The sequence below is a fragment of the Chelonoidis abingdonii genome, chromosome 11, assembly GCF_003597395.2.
Source record: "Chelonoidis abingdonii isolate Lonesome George chromosome 11, CheloAbing_2.0, whole genome shotgun sequence".
Lineage (NCBI taxonomy): Eukaryota > Metazoa > Chordata > Testudines > Testudinidae > Chelonoidis > Chelonoidis abingdonii.
Window position 1 is genome coordinate 59116412 of NC_133779.1, and position 19664 is coordinate 59136075.

Sequence of the window (19664 nt, forward strand, 5' to 3'; positions counted from 1 at the left end):
TGTAGCTGGTCTGTATGTCTGCTATGTGGCCCGCTGGTAGTTCCACCCCATCAGTCTTGACTACCTTCCCTCTCTTCACTATCCACCCATCCCCACATACCCCCTCCATCCATCCCCCCATACACCCCCTCTATCCACTCATCCCCACGTACCCCCTCTATCCATCCATCCCCATACACAGTCATCTAACTCACTCTCCTATACTCCCTCTATCTACCCATTCATCCCCATATACTCCCCGTCTATCTACCCATCCATCTAGCCATCCATCCCCATATACCCTACCTATCTATCTATCTATCTGGCCCTGAACACACTGTCTATTTATCGAGCTATCCACAAGGACAGCCAGCACCCTGGCGTCTGGCCCCTTCCCATGACAGAGAGTCAGAGCCTGGCCCTTACCGCTTTCCCCATCCTGGCTCTCTGGGCGCCCAGGCAGGCGGGACACACCGGGGACGGGGGCCGCACTGGCAGAGGGGCGGCAGCACAGCTAGTGCTGGCAGTCTGGCCCGGGCAAGCACTCGTGTCCGTCACGGAGCCTTTTATACTGTCCCCGGGGACCTTTCCCGCCCACTGCGGACGCTGTGGTGCCATAGCCGGGCCCCCGTTTTGCGTGAGCCTTGAAGTCACAGCCCAGGAGCTGATAACCTCGGCGGGTGGAGAACAAAACACTGCGATCACCTTGGGATGACCCCCCCAGGGAGCCAACATGCCTGACGCTGGTGAGGACCAGCAAGGTGACAACCCCAGCTTGGGAGAAAGGGACACAGCCCTCCAGCAGAGTAGCTGGGAGCCAGGACTCCTGGGTTCTCTCTCCAGCTGTGGGAGGGGAGTGGAGTCTAGTGGTTAGAGCGGGGTGGGGCTAGAAGCCAAGACTCCTGGGTTCTACCCCTGGCTCTGGGAGGGGAGTGGGGTCGAGTGGTTAGAGGGGTGTGGGCTGGGAGCCAGAAGTCTCTCTACACTGTATGTGGAGCACAGAACGTGGGGGAAGGAGCTAGTTCTGGGGATAAATAAGAGTAAAGAGATTTTGAAAATCATAGTCAAGTTCAGGTCATGAACAAGTGATAAGAGATTGGGGGCCCAGATCCCAGCTGGAGTGAATGGGCTGTCGCTCTGTTGGAGTCAGTGGGCCAGATCCCAGCTGAGGTGAATGGGCTGTGGTGCCACTGGAGTCAGTGGGCCAGCTGGGGTCACGGACAGCACTGGGTTACTCCTGCTCTATGCAGTGGAGGATCTGGCTCGCATGTAACTTGTCAGTTTTCTCTGGGTCGCTGACCTTAGGGACAAGCATTTGATTCTGCAGCAGAGAATATCAGGGGTGGTGGAGCAATGTGTATGGGGAGGGAGGGGGGCTGAGAGCCATTGAACCAAACTGCAAATCCTAGATGTGATGAAAACCATTTCAAGCCAGGGGATGCAGCAGCATCCCGAGTTCCAGCACCTCTGCAGAATGTGCCTCCCCTAGCGGTTAAGGTGGCAGATGGGTATTCAGGGGACCTCAGTTCAATGCCCAGGGCTGCCATAGACCGCTGGTTGACCTTGGACAAGTCACTGCAGAGTTCAGTGCCTCAGTTTCCCCACCTACAAAGTGGGAAGACGAATCCTACCTGTGTCTAGTTACACTGTGACCTGGGCAAGGCCTGTGTCTGGGCAGTGCCTGGCACAAGGGGGCCCTGATCTCAGCTGGTGCAGGGCCTGTCTCTGGCTGTGTCTGGGCAGCTCCTGGCACAGATGGTGCTGGGACCAGTCTGTGCTATATATACCTACTGGTCTCTCTCTCCCCTGGGCAGCACAAACAAGGTGGGTGTTTCCCTTCTGCGTCCTTTGTGTTGTTGTCTGCAGCTGGGCAGCTTGTGGGACCTGCCGGAGCTGGATCAGGAGCCCCAGGGGACACAGCCCTCTGTGGTACCCTCTGGAGCAGGCATCGCGCTGGTGCTGAGTGGGGCAGAGGGGGCATTTTGCTGGTGCTGGGTCTGGGCAGCTTCAGGGATGGTTCGATGCTGTCTCAGCCCTTCTGCTGAAGGGCCCGACTCACTCTGGTAAAACAACCCCTATGTTGTCCAAATGTGGAAATTGAGGCATGACGAGGGGAATGAATGTCTCACGGGCAGCAGGGATACAACCTAGGAGTCCTGGCTCCCTGCCCCCCCCCGCTCTAACCACTAGTCACCACTCCCCTCCTAGGGATAGAACAGGAGTCCTGGCTCCCAGCCCCCCTGCTCTAACCACTAGTCCCCACTCGCCTGAGCTGGGATAGAGCCCAAGCTACACTTGCAAGTTGCAGCGCTGGTGAGGGGGTTACAGCGCTGCAACTTACTCAGTGTCCACACTTACAAAGCTCAGCCAGCGCTGCAACTCCCTGGCTGCAGCGCTGGCTGTACTCCTGGTCTGCTACGGGTGTAGCGAATCCAGCGCTGGTGATGCAGCGCTGCTCATCAGGTGTGGACACTCACCAGCGCTGTTATTGGCCTCCAGGGTATTAAGAGGTATCCCAGAATTCCTGTCTACAACAAACCGGAAGGTACTCCCCGGAGCTACCAAACACAGCTGCTCTTTGCTCCAGCGAGCGAGCCGAGCCGAGGCTTTGGAATGTTCACAGCTGTTTGCTTGAGGAGACAAACAGCACGGCGGGGGGGAGGGAGTCCGTCGGAGAAGCTGCTTATCTGGTCTGAAGCCTTTTTACATTTAAGAGTGATTGAGAGAGGGGTGGGGGAAATGGCCAGAATTTGCAAGGCAGGGAGCTCACAGTGTCTGCTCCAAAAATCCGCTCTCTCTGTCTCCCCGACGCTCCCTGTCACACTCCACCCCACCCCCTGCTTTTGAACTTGCAAGGCAGGGAGCGGTCACAGTGTCTGCTCCAAAAATCCACTCTCTCTGTCTCCCCGACGCTCCCTGTCACACTCCACCCCACCCCCCTCTTTTGAAAAGCACGTTGCAGCCACTTGAACGCTGGGATAGCTGCCCACAATGCACCACTCCCAACAGCACTGCAAATGCTGCAAATGTGGCCACACTGCAGCGCTGGTAGCTGTCAGTGTGGCCACACAGCAGCGCTGTCCCTACACAGCTGTACAAACACAGCTGTAACTCCCAGCGCTGTACATTTCCAAGTGTAGCCATACCCCAAGTGTCCTGGAGCTCAGCCCCCGCCTTCTCTAAGCACTAGCCCCCACTCCCTTCCCAAGGATAGAACCCAGGAGTCCTGACTCCCAGCCCTCCTGCTCTAACCACTAGCCCCCACGCCCCTCCCCAAGCCAGGGATCCTTATTCTCCGGTGGTTCTCCCCCTTCACACTGTGGCCCAGTCTGGCACTGCCTCGGCAGGTTCCCATATCTGACCTTGCAGGGCCCTTGGCCTGAAACAGCCGCTTTGTCCCAGCTGCGTGTGACTGTCCCGGGTGCAGCAATAACCCCCCTCCCAACTCTTATCATGGCTGGGTTATCGGGCAGGCAGGGAGATTGCAGGCAGGGGGGAGGGAGGGATGGGCTGCAGGCTCCTCACAGACTGGCACGCACACACACTGACACACACGCACACGCACTGACACACACACGCACAGTGACATATCCATATGCACTGACACAAGGACATGCACTGATGCACACATATGCTGACATGCACACACACTCACTGACACAAGGACATGCACTGATGCACACACACACTGACATGCACATGCACTGACACACCTGAACTGACACACACACTGATGCATATACACACACTGAAACACACATGCTCTGACACACACACACAGGTGACACACATGCACTGGCACACACACTGACACATGCACACACACACACTGACACACGAGTCCTGGGGTCTATCCTAGCTCTGGGAGAGGAGTAGGGTCTAGTGATTAGAGCAGGGGGGTGCTAAGAGCCAGGACTTCTGGGTTCTCTCCCCAGCTCTGGGAAGGGAGTGGGGTCTAGTGGTTAGAGCGGGGTGGGGGAGCTGGGAGCCAGGACTCCTGGGTTCTAGCCCCAGTTTGATAGCACGTTTGTTTAAACTGATGTGATTAGATAAAACCAAGATCCACATCCTGTGGGATGCTGCGGCTCCCTCCCGGTTGCCTGTGACCTGAGTGCACCAAGAAATGAAAACAATTTCACCTCCCCTTGCCCAGCACTTCCTGCGGGCTGGGCTATCAAGAGCTTGGAGCTGCCAACGGGGAAAACTCAGGCAATGGTCAGCCTGAGGGCCAGGCATTCCTCCTGCACCCCCATCCGTGATATAGAGCCACAGGCCCAGTTCCCACCCCATCCCTACAGCCCTGGATCTGACCCATGGGCCCACCTAGCCCGGTATCCTGCCCCCTTCCATAGCAGACCCCTGGGCTCACAATGGCTGTTCCTCTGGCTTGTTCCCCAGCTGTGTCAGCACATCTCCTGGGGACATGCAACCTGGTGCTTTTCTTGCCTCAGCGGGTAGTGCTGTAAGGTGTGTGTGACACTCTGCACCCCGAAGCAACACCCTGGCACCCCCAGCTTTACCATGGTGATATAATTATGATACGTTTTCTACCAAGTCTGCCTTGTGAAGTACCAGGTTAAAAGGCTGGATCTGTTGCACAGGAATGCCCTGTTGGATTGGCTGTGCTGTCATTGCATGGGGAGCTGTGATGTTTTGCTACATGTGTGTTACTGAAATATGTTGTGAGGTTGGGAACCCCCCACAACCAGCCTTTCAGGTACAACACTGGAGCAGCCAGAAGGGAATCCATGCGCCCACGAACTATCCCAGGAGCCGTACACAACGAAGGCTTTCCCAGAAAGCACTGGACAATGGACGCGGTTTAACTCACGTCATAGCAAAAGATCTTTTCACCCAGCTGCAGGAACGTATAAGGGAGAGGAAGTAACATCATCATTTGGCCTCTCTCTCCCCCTCGCAACTCAACTGCTGGAAACACATCTGGAGGACAAAGACTGAACAGAGCAAGTGGCCCCAGGCGGGAAAGGAGAGTCCCAGGCTGTGTATGAAGGAACAACAACACCATCAGGGTGAAACACGGCTTGACTCAAATCCTGTCTACTTTATAGGACTCAGATTGCGATTTTACTTTTATTTCGTAGGTGACCAACTGGGATCTCTACACTCACTGCTTATAACCACTTACAATTGGTCTGTAGTTAATAGATCTGTTTTATGTTTTACCCAAAACAGTGCATTGCTCGAAGTGCCTGGGGAATCTGCTCCGGAACAAGAGTAGGTGCACATCCACTTTCCTTTGCAGAAGTGGAGGACTGGGAGTGCCGGGCTTCTGGCCAGGGTAGGACAGTACAGCCGTGGGGTCCTAGACTGGAGAATGGTGGGGACTGGCTGCAGCTCTCTATTGCTGGTTCATGACTGGCTAGGAGAAGTAGTCATGTAACTCAGCTGGGTGTGTCCCTGCCTGGGGATGGCTGTGTAAGTGCAGGACCCGGAGGGGTTTGCAGCTTGTCACAATATCACAGTGTGAGAGGGAGCCCAGGCTGGTAAACCAGAGGGCTCTGCGGTACCCCAGTTCCGGGTTGCACCCCAGGGAACCCGTCATGGAGTGTCACAGCCAACATAATTCACCGGGGCTGCTCACTGAATTGCCCAGCAGAACATCTTGCTGTATATGAGCTGGGAGGGGTGGGGAGTCTAGTAGTTAGAGCAGGGGTGGGCTGGGAGTCAGGATGCCTGGGTTCTATCCCTGTCCTTGGCCCTGGGAGTGTCTAGTGGTTAGAGCAAGAAGAGACTGGGAGTCAGGACTCCAGGATTCTCTTGCCTGCTTTGAGTGGGCAGTGGGACCTAGTGGTTAGACCAGGGGGCTGAGAACCAAGACTTCAATTTTTTTTGTGGCTCTGGGAGGGGAGTGGGGTCTAGTGGGTTAGAGTGCAGTGTGAGCAAGATAAGTTATCAAACACACATTGGTTAAATAATTTAATGAGCCAGTTAACTCTAATTGGTTTCTCACTGTCCTTTGGATCTGTGATCCTTACAGCACTAGAGCACGCTGGAGCATGAGCACATATTGGTTTTTTATCAGCCAAAAATAACTTTGAAAGCAGGCAAGAGTTTGCAGAAAGCAAAGGGAAGATGGTTAGACAAGCAGCAGAAACTGAACTCAACAGGTGATGCTATAATTTCGGAGTGCTCAGCCCACACAACTGAAGATCTTGTCCCAATCTCGCTACACAGCAGACATTTCTCCTCCCTCTCCACTCCTTCTGCTGTGGGAATTAGGTATCGACTTGGAGCCTGAAATAGTGACCTTCGTTTATCCCCAAAGGAGCTGGGCTGGCCATGGAAGTAGCGAATCTCTTTTCTAAAGTCAAGCAAACAATTCTCAGGTGGGACTGAGGAAGGGAGACAAGCGACTGATCCAGCCAAGAACAGTAATTCAATTCCAAATGACCTTGCCCAGGCAATAGTCCATAGCCAAGCTGTCCCCAGGCACGACTCTGTACCCAAAGGTAACATACGGGGGATAACGCTGAACCCATCCGAATTCCTCCGGAGCGTCCGATGCCCCTTTAACCAGAGTCCCGTAAGAATCCTACCTAGTGCTTGGCAGAACTGTCCAGCAGCAGCTTCGTCGATTGCAGAGTCAGAAAGGACCCTCGTGATCATGACAAAGCCAGAAGTGATGCCCGTTTGCACGACAGCAGATTTTTTAGACACCCACCCCAGCTTACCAGCGACAGGGAATCTGCCTGGGCCTTTGGGGAGTTGTTGCCAGGGTTTATTCCCCTCCTTGTTGGACACGGACTCCCGTTTCCAGCCTGAATGCGTCTAGCTTCCGCTGAGCATTAAAGTCATGAGTGTGTCCGGCCTCAGTGCTGTCAGCTGATCGAGGCAATCTCTGGACACACAGGCGAAGGCTGGTGGGTGAAACACCGGTGCAACTGCATGCACTTTGAGGCTCTCAGAGGCTGTTCCGGAGTAATCTGGGACCATCGTTCCGGGGGCGTGGGTGGCACCGGGAGCAGGCCATTACGGGGCAAACAGCACATGCGTACAAGAGGCTTTTTGCTGCTCACTGGTGAAATCACAGAATCATAGAATCTCAGGGTTGGAAGGGACCTCAGGAGGTATCTAGTCCAACCCCCTGCTCAAAGCAGGACCAATCCTCAAAGCAGGGTGCCACTTTCCCAGCCGGGATCCAGCAGCTGGTTTCTCGAGGCAGATGGGGGTTTGTTCTGGGGACTCACTGGAGGCATGAGGACAGCTGCGCACACTCTGTTTGGATTTCGCCGCCATCTCCTTAGACAGGATGTTAAAATGCAGGGTGACTAGGATGCTGATCAGGGACCAAACTTCCGGGGTTACCCAGCAGGGAGTGCTCTTGCTGGTCAGGCCATGATGGGCCCTGCTCACAGCTCCTTCAGCCATTAGCCAGCAGCGGTAGTAGACTATTATCTTCCAGATGGCACTAAATGAGTCCATCCACCAGCCAGCAGCGGTAGTAGAACTTGTATCCCCTAGGTGGCTCTAAAGGAGTTGCTCCACTAGCCAGCTGCAGTTGTCGAGCTGGTATCCTCTAGGTGGCACTAAAGGAGTTGCTCCACTAGCCAGCTGCGGTAATTGAGCTGGTATCCTCTAAGTGGCATTAAAGAAGTTGCTCCACTAGCCAGCAGGAGTAGTAGATCTCTTATCCTCTAACACAACAAAGGGGGACATGAGAGAATTTTAGCCAGTGGGCTGGCCAGTCCCATCTTTCCCAGAAGCCAATGGTGTGGCCCAAAATGGACCCCAGATGGGTGGTGATGGTGGGGGGAGGGGAGAGCCAGGGGATAAGGCCAGATGTGGGTGGGGGCAGCAGGACATTTGGGACCTCACTCCTTTCGGCCCCCCTTGCAGTGTCTGAATCATCTCAGACCCTGTCTGAAGTCCTGTCCAGCCCCAGTGTCTCCCAGAGTCCTTTGCACCCTCATTGGACCATGCGCCGTGGTGGGGTGGGGGTGGTACTTGGCCTAGTTGGGGGCAGGGGCGGCTCCAGGCCCCAGCACGCCAAGCGTGTGCTTGGGGCGGCAAGCCATTGGGGGCGCTCTGCCGGTCGCCACGAGGGTGGCAGCCTGCCTGCCGTGCTTGAGGTGGCAAAATGCCTAAAGCTGCCCCTGGCTGGGGGTCCAGGGGTGTGTGACTCCTGATGGCTGGCAGATGGGGGATCATTCTCCCTGGGTCCCACAATGTGGGCTGGGGGACTGGCAAGGGAGGGGATGTTGTATTGGGAGGGTAAGGGGGGGTGCAGACTGGCTGTTTTGTGAGTGGGTGGGTGGGCTGAGGAGATGGCTGTGTTGTGGTGCATGCGTGTCTGTGTGTGTGGATGCAGAGAGGTGTTGAAAAGAGGCTCAGAGCTGGGGGTTGGGGCTGGGCGGAAGGATCAGTAGTGGCGATAGGCTGAGACGCTGATGACAATCACGATTGTGACCCACACGATCAGCACCACAATCCCCACCCCCAATGCTGTGTTGTTAAAAATCCGGGCCATCCGGGAATTCCGCTGTGCCAGGGCAACGTTCCCGGAGTGGTTGGCATCCCGGGTCTGTGAAGAGACAGAGAGATGGGAACAATTAACCACACAGCAATGCTTAGGGTGACCAGACAAGTGTGAAAAATAGGGATGGGGCTGTGTGTGTGTGTGTGGGGGGGTAATAGGAGCCTATATAAGAAAAATACCCCAAAATCGGGACTGTCCCTATAAAATTGAGACATCTGGTCACCCTAGCAACGCTGCATGGGGATGGTTCACCCGGAGCTGAAATGCAGCCACCTCTGGGGTGGGGCATCCAGGCACAGCCACACATAACACTGTACAGGGATGGCTCACTGGGGGCTGAGATGCAGCTGCTTCCAAGACCGAGCAGCTGGGAAACAGCCACACAGTGACGCTGCATGGGGATGGTTCACCTGGCGCTGAGATGCAGCCACTCTGGGGTGGGGTTGCTGAGTAACAGCCATGAATAGCACCTCTATCACACCCCCTCTTATCTCCATGTGGCTTTTCCCCAGTGCCTCTAAACCGGGGTGGGCAAACTACGCCTGCGGGCCACATCCGGCCTGTGGGACCGTCCTGCTGAGACCCCGAGCTTCTAGCCCCGGACGCTTGCCCCTGGCCCCTCCCACACTGTTCCCCCTTGCCCACAGCCTCAGCTCACTCGCTCCACCGCTGGTGCAAGGCTCTGAGTGGAGGGACTGTGAGCTCCTGGGGCAGCGCAGCTGCAGAGTCCAGCCTGACCCAGTGCTCTGAGCTGCACAGTGGCGGCATGGCTCGGCTCCAGCTGGGCGGCACGGCTGTAACACTGCCAGCCACTGGTGCTCCAGGCAGCATGGTAAGGGGGCAGGGAGCAGGGGGGTTGGATAGAGGCCAGGGGAGTTTGGGGTGGTGGTTGGGGGCCGGGGTGTGGTTACGGGTTGGGGGGAAACAGGGGGTTGAATGGGGGCAGGGGTCCCGAGGGGCAGTCAGGAAGGAGGGGAGGGGTTGGAAGGGGGAATCAGAGGCAGGGGTTCCGGGGGCAGTCAGGGGACAGGTAGAAGGGGTGGTTGGATGGGGCAGGGGTCCCGTGGGGTAGTCAGGAAGGAGTGGGGTTGGAGGCAGTGGGGGGAAGTGAGGGGCAGGGGTTCCGGGGGCAGTCAGGGGACAGGGAGCAGGGGTGTGTAGATGGGGCAGGGGTCCCAGAGGGACCATCAGGGAATGGGGGGGTTGGATGGGCAGGAGTCCTGGCAGGGGCGGGGGAAAGATAGAAGGTGGGGGCTGGGCCATGACCCCCTCCCCTAATCGGCCCTCTGTACAATTTACGAAACCGAATGCGGCCCACAGGCCAAAAAGTTTGCCCGTCCCTGCTCTAAACAGTCCCCAGCTCCGTAGACCTAACAGACCCTTTCCGCGGAGGAAAAGTGGCTGGCTAGAATCAAGCCTCAGGAATCAGATGCCAGCACCTGCTCTCCCTTTAGACCCTGGCTCCAGGCTGCACAATTATCTGGCTGTGCCGATCCAGGCTCTTACTACCCTGAAACCAAAGGGACTAGGAATGGCCCAGGTGGCACAGAACGGAGCAGCTCATGTCACCAGCCATCTGGACACTCACCCCCAGAGCCTCCCAGCCTTACACTGGCTCCCCTACTCAGCAGAGAGCTTTGTTGTCCTCCTAGCATTCCCCGAAAAATGGTGTCACCTTGTCCAGTGACAGGATCCCAGAAAAGCAAGCTGTGGGATGGGTGTGGACTGTGGAACTCATTGCCACAAGAGAGAGCCCACTATGCCCTGCAGCACAGCGCCCCCAAGTGGAGCAATGTGATCAGCAGTGACTGCCCAGAAAGAGCACCCCCGACCTGTTCCCTGCAGCACAGCGCCCCCTAGTGCTGCCCTGGGGCACCAGGGCCAGGCCTGCCTGCCAGGGGAGAGTATCCCCACCCCGCTCCCTGCAGCACAGCGCCCCCTAGTGCCACCCTGGGGCATTGGGCCAGCCCGGACTGCCAGGGGAGAGTATCCCCACCCCACTCCCTGCAGCACAGCGCCCCCTAGTGGCCGTGCTGGGTCAGTGGGGCCAGGAAAGAGCACCCCCTAGGGACTCACCTGGATGGAATACACCAGCGCCACGATGCCCAGGGGCAGGCAGCAGCAGAGGAGGGTGAAGATGGAGTAGCCCAGGTAATCAGCCTCATTGGCAGCAGGCGGGGGGACCAGGATGACCTGCTGTGGGGCATAGCCCATTGGACCCTGGGTGGGGTTCTCGTTGGAGGGGAGGTAATAGCCTGGTGGGTTGGGGGGCATTGTGGGGGCTGCCCCGTAGCTTGAGGTGGGGAATTGCCCGCCCGAGGGCAGTAGCGGGGGAGGGGCCCCATAAGGTGGCAGGTTGGAGTGCGGGAGGGGCTGAGCAGGGGCGGAGAGCTCTGGGCCTTTATCATAGCCTGGGTAGCTCATGGTGCCGCACTCCTCCTGGGGCCCTTTCCCGGCCTGCTGCTCCTTCAGGGCGTGTCTCCGAGCCCCCTAATTTCCTCTCCTCCTCTGGGCCGTCCTCCTGCTCCTCCGGCACCTGCTTGCTGTATTTCCTGAGCTGACTTGGGGTGTTCTCCCCTCTGAATCGCCTTTTTCGCTCCCTTTTTCCACCCCCTGCTGCCTCAGGGTCCTGGGGTCCGCTGGGCAAATTCAGGGTGTTTGCTCCTCTCTGCTCTGCCCGTTACGTCCTTCCTCTGCTCGGCTGAGCAAAACCACAAGGGTCACTCTTTTCCTTCTGCCTTTCACCTTCCTTCTTCCCTTGCTGAGAATCAGAGACCCCCGGATCTCTCCCTCCTTTCCGTCTTTCACTGTCTTCCTCCCCTGAGAAACAGACACTCCGGGATCCTCCGCTCCTCCGCTCTGCCTTTTCCGTTCTCTTCTTCCTCACAGAGCCAGTGCCCTTTACCCACCAGACAGAGACGGCCCCCAGGCCCGCCCCCAGCCTGCAAAGAGGAATAGGACAAGAACCAGCCTAGCCAGGTGCGGCCGTGCCCAAGAGAGCAAATGTGAGCTGTGAGAAAGGATCCAGCAATAAATCGCCTGCATCCTGCCCCACCTAACCCTATGTCCCTGCCTAGTGGCCCGTTAAAAGTCAGCATGACACTCCCATCTGGGCTGCCAGGAAGGGAGAGTTTGCTGCTGGGAAGTGTTTTCATAGAGTCGTAGAATCATAGACTCTCAGGGTTGGAAGGGACCTCAGGCAGGGCTGCCCAGAGGATCCAGGGGGGCTGGCATCACTACCGAATTGCCACCAAAGACCCGGAGCGGAGGAAGTTCTGGGTGCCCGGGCCCCGCAAGAGTTTTCCAGGGCCCTCGAAGCGAGTGAAGAACCCTGCTCTAGGAGCCCCGAAAAACTCTCATGGGGGCTCCTGCGGGGCCCGGGGCAAATTGCTTCACTTGCCCCCCTCGCAGGCGGCCCTGACCTCAGGAGGTATCTAGTCCAACCCCCTGCTCAGAGCAGGACCAATCCCCAACCAAATAACCCCAGCCAGTCGCTTTGTCAAGCCTGACCTTAAAAACCTCTAAGGAAGGAGATTCCACCACCTCCCTAGGGAACCCATTCCAGTGCTTCACCACCCTCCTAGGGAAATAGTGTTTCCTGATATCCAGCCTAGGCCTCCCTCACTGCAACTTGAGACCGTTGCTCCTTGTTCTGTCATCTGCCACCACTGAGAACAGTCTAGATTCATCCTCTTTGAAACCCCCTTTCAGATAGTTGAAAGCAGCTATCAAATCCCCCCTCACTCTTCTCTTCTGCAGACTAAACAATCCCAGTTCCCTCAGCATCTCCTCATAAGTCATGTGCTCCAGCTCCCTAATCATTTTTGTTGCCCTCCGCTGGACTTTTTCCAATTTTCCACATCCTTCTTGTAGTGGTGGGCCCAAAACTGGACACAATACTCCATATGAGGCCTCACCAGTGCCGAATAGAGGGGAATGATCACATCCTTCAATCTGCTGGCAATGCTCCTAATTATACAGTCCAAAATGCCGTTAGCCTTCTTGGCAACAAGGGCACATTGTTGACATATCCAGCTTCTCATCTACCATAACCTCCAGGTCCTTTCCTGTGATACTGCTGCCTAGCCCTTCGGTCCCTAATCTGTAGCAGTGCATGGGGAGTGCAAGTCTCTGCCCTTTCCATCTCTAACCACTAGCCCCCACTCCCCTCCCAGAGCTAGGGATGGAACCCAGGTGTCCTGGCTCACAGCTACCCTGGCTCTAACCACTTGATCCCACTCCCCTCCCATAACCGGGGAAAGAACCCAGGAGTCCTGACTCCCTGCCCTCCCAATCACTAGACACCTTTCCTGTGCAGCTGTATCATTAAAGACTATTTATCTTATTGATATTATCACTGTTATACAATTACCCTTTGTTTCTGATTTTCACCCTACTGTTGTATCATTCAAATATATAAAAAATAACTTGTTTTATTAGGAAAATACAATGTATTGAATGAGATACATGGATTAAGATAATACATTAGTCTGTGTCTATATGCAAAACTGCCTCTTAAAATGAGGATCTGTACTAGTCTGGAAGATAAACACACAATGATCAAACACGCCTGCAAGCAAGCTCTGAAGTGTGTGCATCTGAATGTCCCGATGACTCTCCCGCCCACTGCGGACACATTTCAAGCTGCTCGCCGAGAACGGTTTAAAGATCTGACACCCTGAAATGGAGAGAAAACAAACCTCTGTCTCACAACACAGTTCAGAACACGAGGACTCATTCAAAAGTTTAACAAAAAACAAGGAGAAAAGGATGAAGTTGAGTGTATTCGCTGCAAACGGTGGGGCCCAGTAATTAAACATTAATATTTATAGGCTTAATCGTTCTAAGTCTGCAACAGTAAACAGCTTATTCAAATAAAAAGCTTTATGTGGGGATTAGAGATACATTGTTCTCTTAACTGCCGAGGTGGCATTGTGTTTGGAGTTCGATGCTAGTTCTGCAGCAAACCACGCTGAATTCCATTCATCAAAGCGCAAATCCACTGAGCACTTTTCCCCCCGTCCACCAAATTAAACCCCAAGATTTACTCTGAAAAATGATCACTAGTTTTTGGCACCGATTTTCACCTATTTTTGTTGTGTGGTTAATAAACACATGGGAAAAATTAAATCCAATCCAATCCGAAAACCAAAGGGCCTTACCTATCGAGGGCACCCCACTCTCACGATGGGCCATCAGAGAAACCCATCCTGTCCAAATAGCTTTTCTTGAGGGTGCCTCAGACAGTGAGGAGCCAATGTGGCCACCCCTTGTGGTTCTGCAAATCACCTAAAGGCATGTGGTAGCTCCTGTGAGCCTGGGATCCATCTTGGGCCAGTGATTTTCCATGCAGTGGTGCCTGGGGGGGCTTTCTTTGGGACAGTGTATTTCCATGCCCATGGCAGAAAGGAAATAAATTGCAGTTGCAACGCCTCCATTTTGCCTCTCTCTTGACCCGATTCTCTGGACTGTGAATTTACAATTAACAGGAGCAACATGAACTGTGCACTGAGGACTTTCCAACCCTTTGGAAGTTACCAGGGAGACTTTGGCAAGCCAGCCATCTGTCCCATGAAACCTGGTCCAAGGACTTTGCAATCACTTATCTGTGTGGGATTTATTACCCATTTATAACTCTCTCCTTGTATTATTAAACCTCTAGCTGGTTTACTAAGGCTTGGCTGACAGCGTGCTAAGATCTGAGATGACGTTGATCTGGGGTAGGGTGACCAGATAGTAACAGTGAAAAAACATGACGAGGGTGGGGGGTAATAGGCGCCTATATAAGAAAAAGTCCCCAAAAATGGGACGGTCCCTATAAAACTGGGACATCTGGTCACGCTAACCTGGGGAGAAGTTTCTGATCCTTTGGGACTGGAACAAACCTCACATCTGGTAAATTGGGTTTTCAGTAACCTCTCACTATATTAGATCTATTTGTCTGGGTGGGAGCCAAGGGCTGGGAATGCCTAAAGGGGACGGTGTCTGGCTTCTGGTGCAGTGGGGTGCTGCAGAGGCTCTTTTTGCTGCATCCAGTTCTAGAGAAAACCACCGGCTCTGGGGATTGATTGCCCGGTTCCTTGCAGTCTGCCCTGAGTGTGTCATTCTCACTGTGGGCCATCCCGCTCGCAGCTCCCCGCCCAGCTCATACTTGGCAAAGACGTGTGCTGGGTGAGTCACTGTCCAACCCTGGGGAGTTGTATTGGTAGTGACGCATCTTACAACCCTGGCCCTGGGGAAAGAAAAGCACCAGGTCCTGTGTCCTCAGGAGATGGCCTGATGTAGCCGGGGAGCAAGCCAGGGCCATTGTACGCACAGGGGTCTGATCCGGGTAGGGGCAGGGTACCAGGCTAGAGGGACCTATGGGTCTGATCTGAGGTGACAAGGAGAGAGTGGGATACCGGGCCAGATAGGCCCACGGGTCTGATCTGAGGTGATAAGGCGGGGGCGGGATACCGGGCTAGATGGGCCCATGGGCTGTAGGGACAGGGTGGGAACTGGGTACTATATGGGACTGTGGCTCTATCAATGATGAGGGTGCAGGTGGGACACCAGGCTAGATGGGCCTGCAGGCTCTGAGCTAAATATAGCCCAGGCAGCAGGAAGTGCTGGGCAGGGGGAGGAATTCCAACCCGACAGGTGAAACGGTTCTCATTTCCTGGTGCGCTCAGGTCACAGGGAGCTGCAGCGTGATGTGGCTCTTGGTTTTATATAATCACTTCACTTTAAATAAATGTGCTACCGAAGTGAGGATAGAACCCAGGAGTCCTGACTCCTAGCCCCCACACCCCACTCTAATCACTAGAATCCTCTCCCCCAGCTAGGGATAGAACCCAGGGGACCTGGCTCCCAGCCCCACCCACCCCTACTCTAACCACTAGACTCCATTCCCTTCCCCCAGCTGAGGAGAGAACCCAGGAGACCTGGCTCCCAGGCCCCCTGCTCTAACCACTATCCCCCATTCCCCTCCCTGAGCTGGGGATAGAACCCAGCTGTCCTGACTCCCATTGCTTTGCTGTAGTCACAACCCTTTTGCCTCTTCTTTTCCATTTAAATTTAATAAGACTGAAGCACCTGGGCTGTTCTCCCTGGCCTGTTTTTGCCACCTCTGTGAAAACACTCCCTTTGAGGGGATATTGTTCCTGCTTGGCCTCAGTGAACTCCACTGCCCAGTTCTTATGAGTCTCCCCTGCCCTGCTCCCTCCAGCACAGCACCCCCTAGCGCCGCACAGGGACACTGGGGCAGCCCTGACTGCCAGAGGAGAGTCAGTGATGGTTTGGACTGGTTCACCTACTTCCTTGTTGAAGGTAAATAAGAAATATTCCAGTTTGCTCAGGGTGACTCCCTCTGTATCTGGATACCACTGACTCCAGTAACTACCCCCTGAAAGGTCTAGGTGAGCTGTCCCTTTGTGGCCGTTCTCCAGCTGTTCCCACCCCAGAGGTGGCTGTGTCTCAGTGCTGGGTGAGCTGTCCCCATGTGGCATTATATGTGGCTGTTCCCCAGCTGCCCTGCCCCAGAGGTGGCTGCATCTCCGCACCAGACGCGCCGTCCCCATGCAGCGTTGTTCTGCGGCTGTTCCCTAGCCGCCCCACCTGGGAAATGGCTGCCTTGCCTACTTTTCTCTCTCTTCCCCGACGCTCCCCAGAGCTGGTGTAACCCGAGGAGGGAGGTGGGGTGAATGTCGCACTGCACCTTTGCCTGGCAACACAGGCATGCAGGAGTCTGTGACCATGGGTGCCTGGAGACAAGAGGAGATGCAGTCGGGTGGGGAGTCAGCTGGCATGGCGTAGGCCTCCTGAGCTCCCCTCCCCCTTGGTCTCACTACTGGGGGGACCCACTCTAGTGCCCCAGCTATTTCAGGCCTGGAGGTTATCCAGCATCCCTGGAGCCACCAAGAGCTAGAACTCAGGCATCCTGACTCCCTGCCCCCTTCCCTCCCCCACTAAACTCCCCTCCCCTCCCCTCCCAGTCCTGAGGCTAGAACCCAGGCATCCTAACTCCCAGGCCGAACCCACTAGACCCCACTCCCCTCCCGGAGGTGAGGCTAGAACCCAGGTGCCCTGGTGCTGACCTGGGGAACAAGGAGTTACTACAGGAAGACCTGGGGTTTGTCACCGCTTGTTTGTTGCTATCAGGAAGTGGATGAACAGGCTGCAGAATAAACAGATCAGACAAAGACGCAGCCCTTGCCCTGGCCTCCTCACACTGCTGCCTCTCGCACTGCCAGTGTCCTTCCCTGATCTCCTGCCCCCAGACCTAGGCCTCTGGGTTGGTTTAAACTTGGGCCGAACCTGGTGGCTGAGAGAGCCGCCTTTCACTGTTGCTACACATGAGCAGGGCCGTCCTTAGGATTTATGGTCCCGTAGGCGAGATTATTAAACTGGTGCCCCTGTGCCTGATCTGCTCTTAGCAACACAAACATAAGCTTACAGTATTGGAAAACTTGCCACATTCATGTTATTAAAACCAGTTTAACTTAATTAAGCACACTGTAATGCTGATGGACTAGCACTAAAGAAGCAGCACTATAGAAAAAATTCTGATATGACAGAATGATGCAAATAATATATTTTTTTTAATTTATTCAAAATTTTATTGGAAATTTATATGAAGAGGTATGAAACAAAGATTTGTTTTTCATTAAAAGCAATCTTTCTGGCTTTTTGGCTGCAAAAATCAGTTAATAATGTCATTGTATGACAAAGACAAAGTTGTGTCTTGTTTGATTTGCAAGAATAGGAAGACCAGTCAAGTGTTCCTGACTCATTGTAGAGCGGAGATAGTTTTTAATGAGCTTTAGTTTTGAGAAAACTCCGTTCTCCTGATGCTACTGTACAGGAATTTGTCAGTAAAATACGAGTGGGCAATTGTACACATTAGGATATATGTCCAACAAGTTTGCGGGTATGAATAAACTGTACAATGTCCATCACCGATTTTGCATGTGGCAACACTGATGAGAGTGTACTCAATTCTTCATACATTCAAGTCCATTTAAATTCAAAAACTATCATCGTGCTTCAGGAGGCTCTCTAGGTTCTTGCGCTTTGTCATTAGTTGCTCTTGTTTTCCTATTTCGTTGAATTTAGTTATGTCATACAAAAATCCAAACTGTTCATGGTGTACTTGCAAGTATTAAACCTTTCATCAACAGCAGATACTGCTTTATCCGTCACAACATTAAAATTCAACCTCAAATTTCTTTTCTGGATCGTCTATGGGCTCATCTGCTCTTTCTCATATTCCATTTGTCATTTTTTCCTTGAATTGCGTGTCACATTTGCACATGGAAATTTTGGTTCTATTATCTTCTGAGGTCCTGGCCACCGGTCCTGCTCAGGCCACTGCCAGCTGAGTAAATGAAACCTCAAACAGGCAGTGGTCTAAGTTGGGGCTTGTGGCTAGAACCCTAGAACAAGGATCCCAGGCCCTGCTCAGCCCGCTGCTGGTCTTGGCGTTCTGACCACCAACTCCTGCAGCCAGGATCCCGGCTGCCAACCCCCCCTCAGCCGCTACCAGCCCTGGGATTCTGCCTCACCAGGTGGCAAGAGGCATTGTGGGGTCGGCGGCTGGGCTCCTGACTGGCAAGGGGCCAGCAGCCGAAACCTGGGAGTTAGCAGTAGCTGAGTGCTGCTGGCACCCCAGACTGCAGCAGACTGAGCCACTCAACCCCCACCGGCCCTGCTCAGCCCCACCAGCCCACTCAGCCTGCTGCCGGCTGAGTGAATGGAACCCCAGGCTGACACAGGTTGAGTGGTTCAGCTGGCCTGCTCAGCTCACTGCCAGCCTGGGGTTCTTGGGAGTCCCAGGCCTGCAGCAGGTGCTGAGTGGGGCCCAATGGCTGGTAATCCCAGCTGGCAATGAGGCAGCAGCCAGAACCCCAGAGCAGTGATGGGCTGAGCCGCTCCAGCCTGCCGCTGCAATACCATCAAAAATCAGCTCACCTGCCACCTTTGACACGTGTGCCGTAGGTTGCCAACCCTGCTTTATACACTAGTAAGGAGAATGAGCATATTACAGTTGTTGGAGGGCCTTCTTATCAGGATAACAGGCTAATAGGAAAGTCAGTCAACATTTTTTGTTTCTCTGATGAAAACTGCCCACTCCCTGCCTCAAACCAAACCTGTCACTAATAATTGTCAACAACTTCAATTTTCTGTTTTTGGCTAAGATATTTTGATTTTTTTTTTTAAAAAAAATATTGAAATTGGATTCAGGATTGTTAGCAAGAATTTTTGGCAAACAAAGTTGTTAAATGACAATCTAATGCAACACAGTACTGCTTTCATCTTGGCTCACCCCCCAGCCTGCTGGTCCAACAGCTTGCAGTAAGAGGAGGAGATAGTGTGGAAAAACTGCAGGACCCAAATCCACCTCTTGGGTTGCAGAGTGGCAAACAGCTGCAGCAAACCCTCAGGTCCAATCAGAACGCCAATGGGGCAACCACCACCAGCCTTAACGGACCGTGGTGAAGTTAGCACAGCCTCTGATCTCAGGGACGGGGCACCCATGGAGCCACAGCAGCTCATCCTGCCCTGTGCAGCTCCCCCCGATGAGATGGATCGCTGGCAGCTGCCAGCCCGGGGGAGAGGGGCTCCCCAGCTAGGGTTGCCAGATCCAGATGTCCTGATTTTATAGGGCCAGTCCTGATATTTTGGGCTTTGTCTTATATAGGCACCAATTACCCCCACCTAGAGTGACCAGACAGAAAGTATGAAAAATCAAGACAGGGATTGGGGGTGTGTATGTAAAAGGAGCCTATATAAGAAAAAGACCCCCCAAATTGGGGACTGTCCCTAAAAATAGGAGATATCTGATCACTGTACCCCAATCCCCTATCCTGAATTTTCACACATCTGGCTAAACCCAGCCCAGCGCGACATTCCAATCCTGGCTCGCCTGCCGAGGAATGAAATTACTTTCACTTTCATTCCTCAGCAGGCAGCCAGCCAGCCTCTTTCCCCGACCTACCCTCCAGCACCTCACCAAACCCAGCCCTGACGGAGGGGAGGAGGAGAAGAGAGAGGATGCTCCTGGGAGGAGGAGAAAGGACGGGGTGCTCCGTGGGGCAGGGGGGGAGAAGAATGGATGTTATGGGGGACAAAAAGGATACTGGTTCCAGAGCTGCAGAGCCTGCTCGCCTCGCCCTCACCTCACCCGGGGGGAAAGAGTCACACTCACAGG

General features: G+C 54.4%; 2 protein-coding genes across 2 annotated transcripts in view; one reads left to right on the forward strand and one right to left on the reverse strand.

Moving 5' to 3' along the window:
• Window positions 1-417, reverse strand: part of ATP4A (ATPase H+/K+ transporting subunit alpha) — a 17083-nt gene extending 16666 nt beyond the window's left edge. The window contains exon 1 of the mRNA XM_032795343.2: window positions 406-417. Within this exon, the coding sequence (XP_032651234.1) occupies window positions 406-417 (12 nt within the window). The remainder of the gene's footprint in view (window positions 1-405) is intronic.
• The window catches only part of LOC116833677 (B-cell receptor CD22), a 231375-nt gene that overhangs the window by 179469 nt on the left and 32242 nt on the right, over window positions 1-19664 (forward strand). The window lies entirely within an intron of this gene.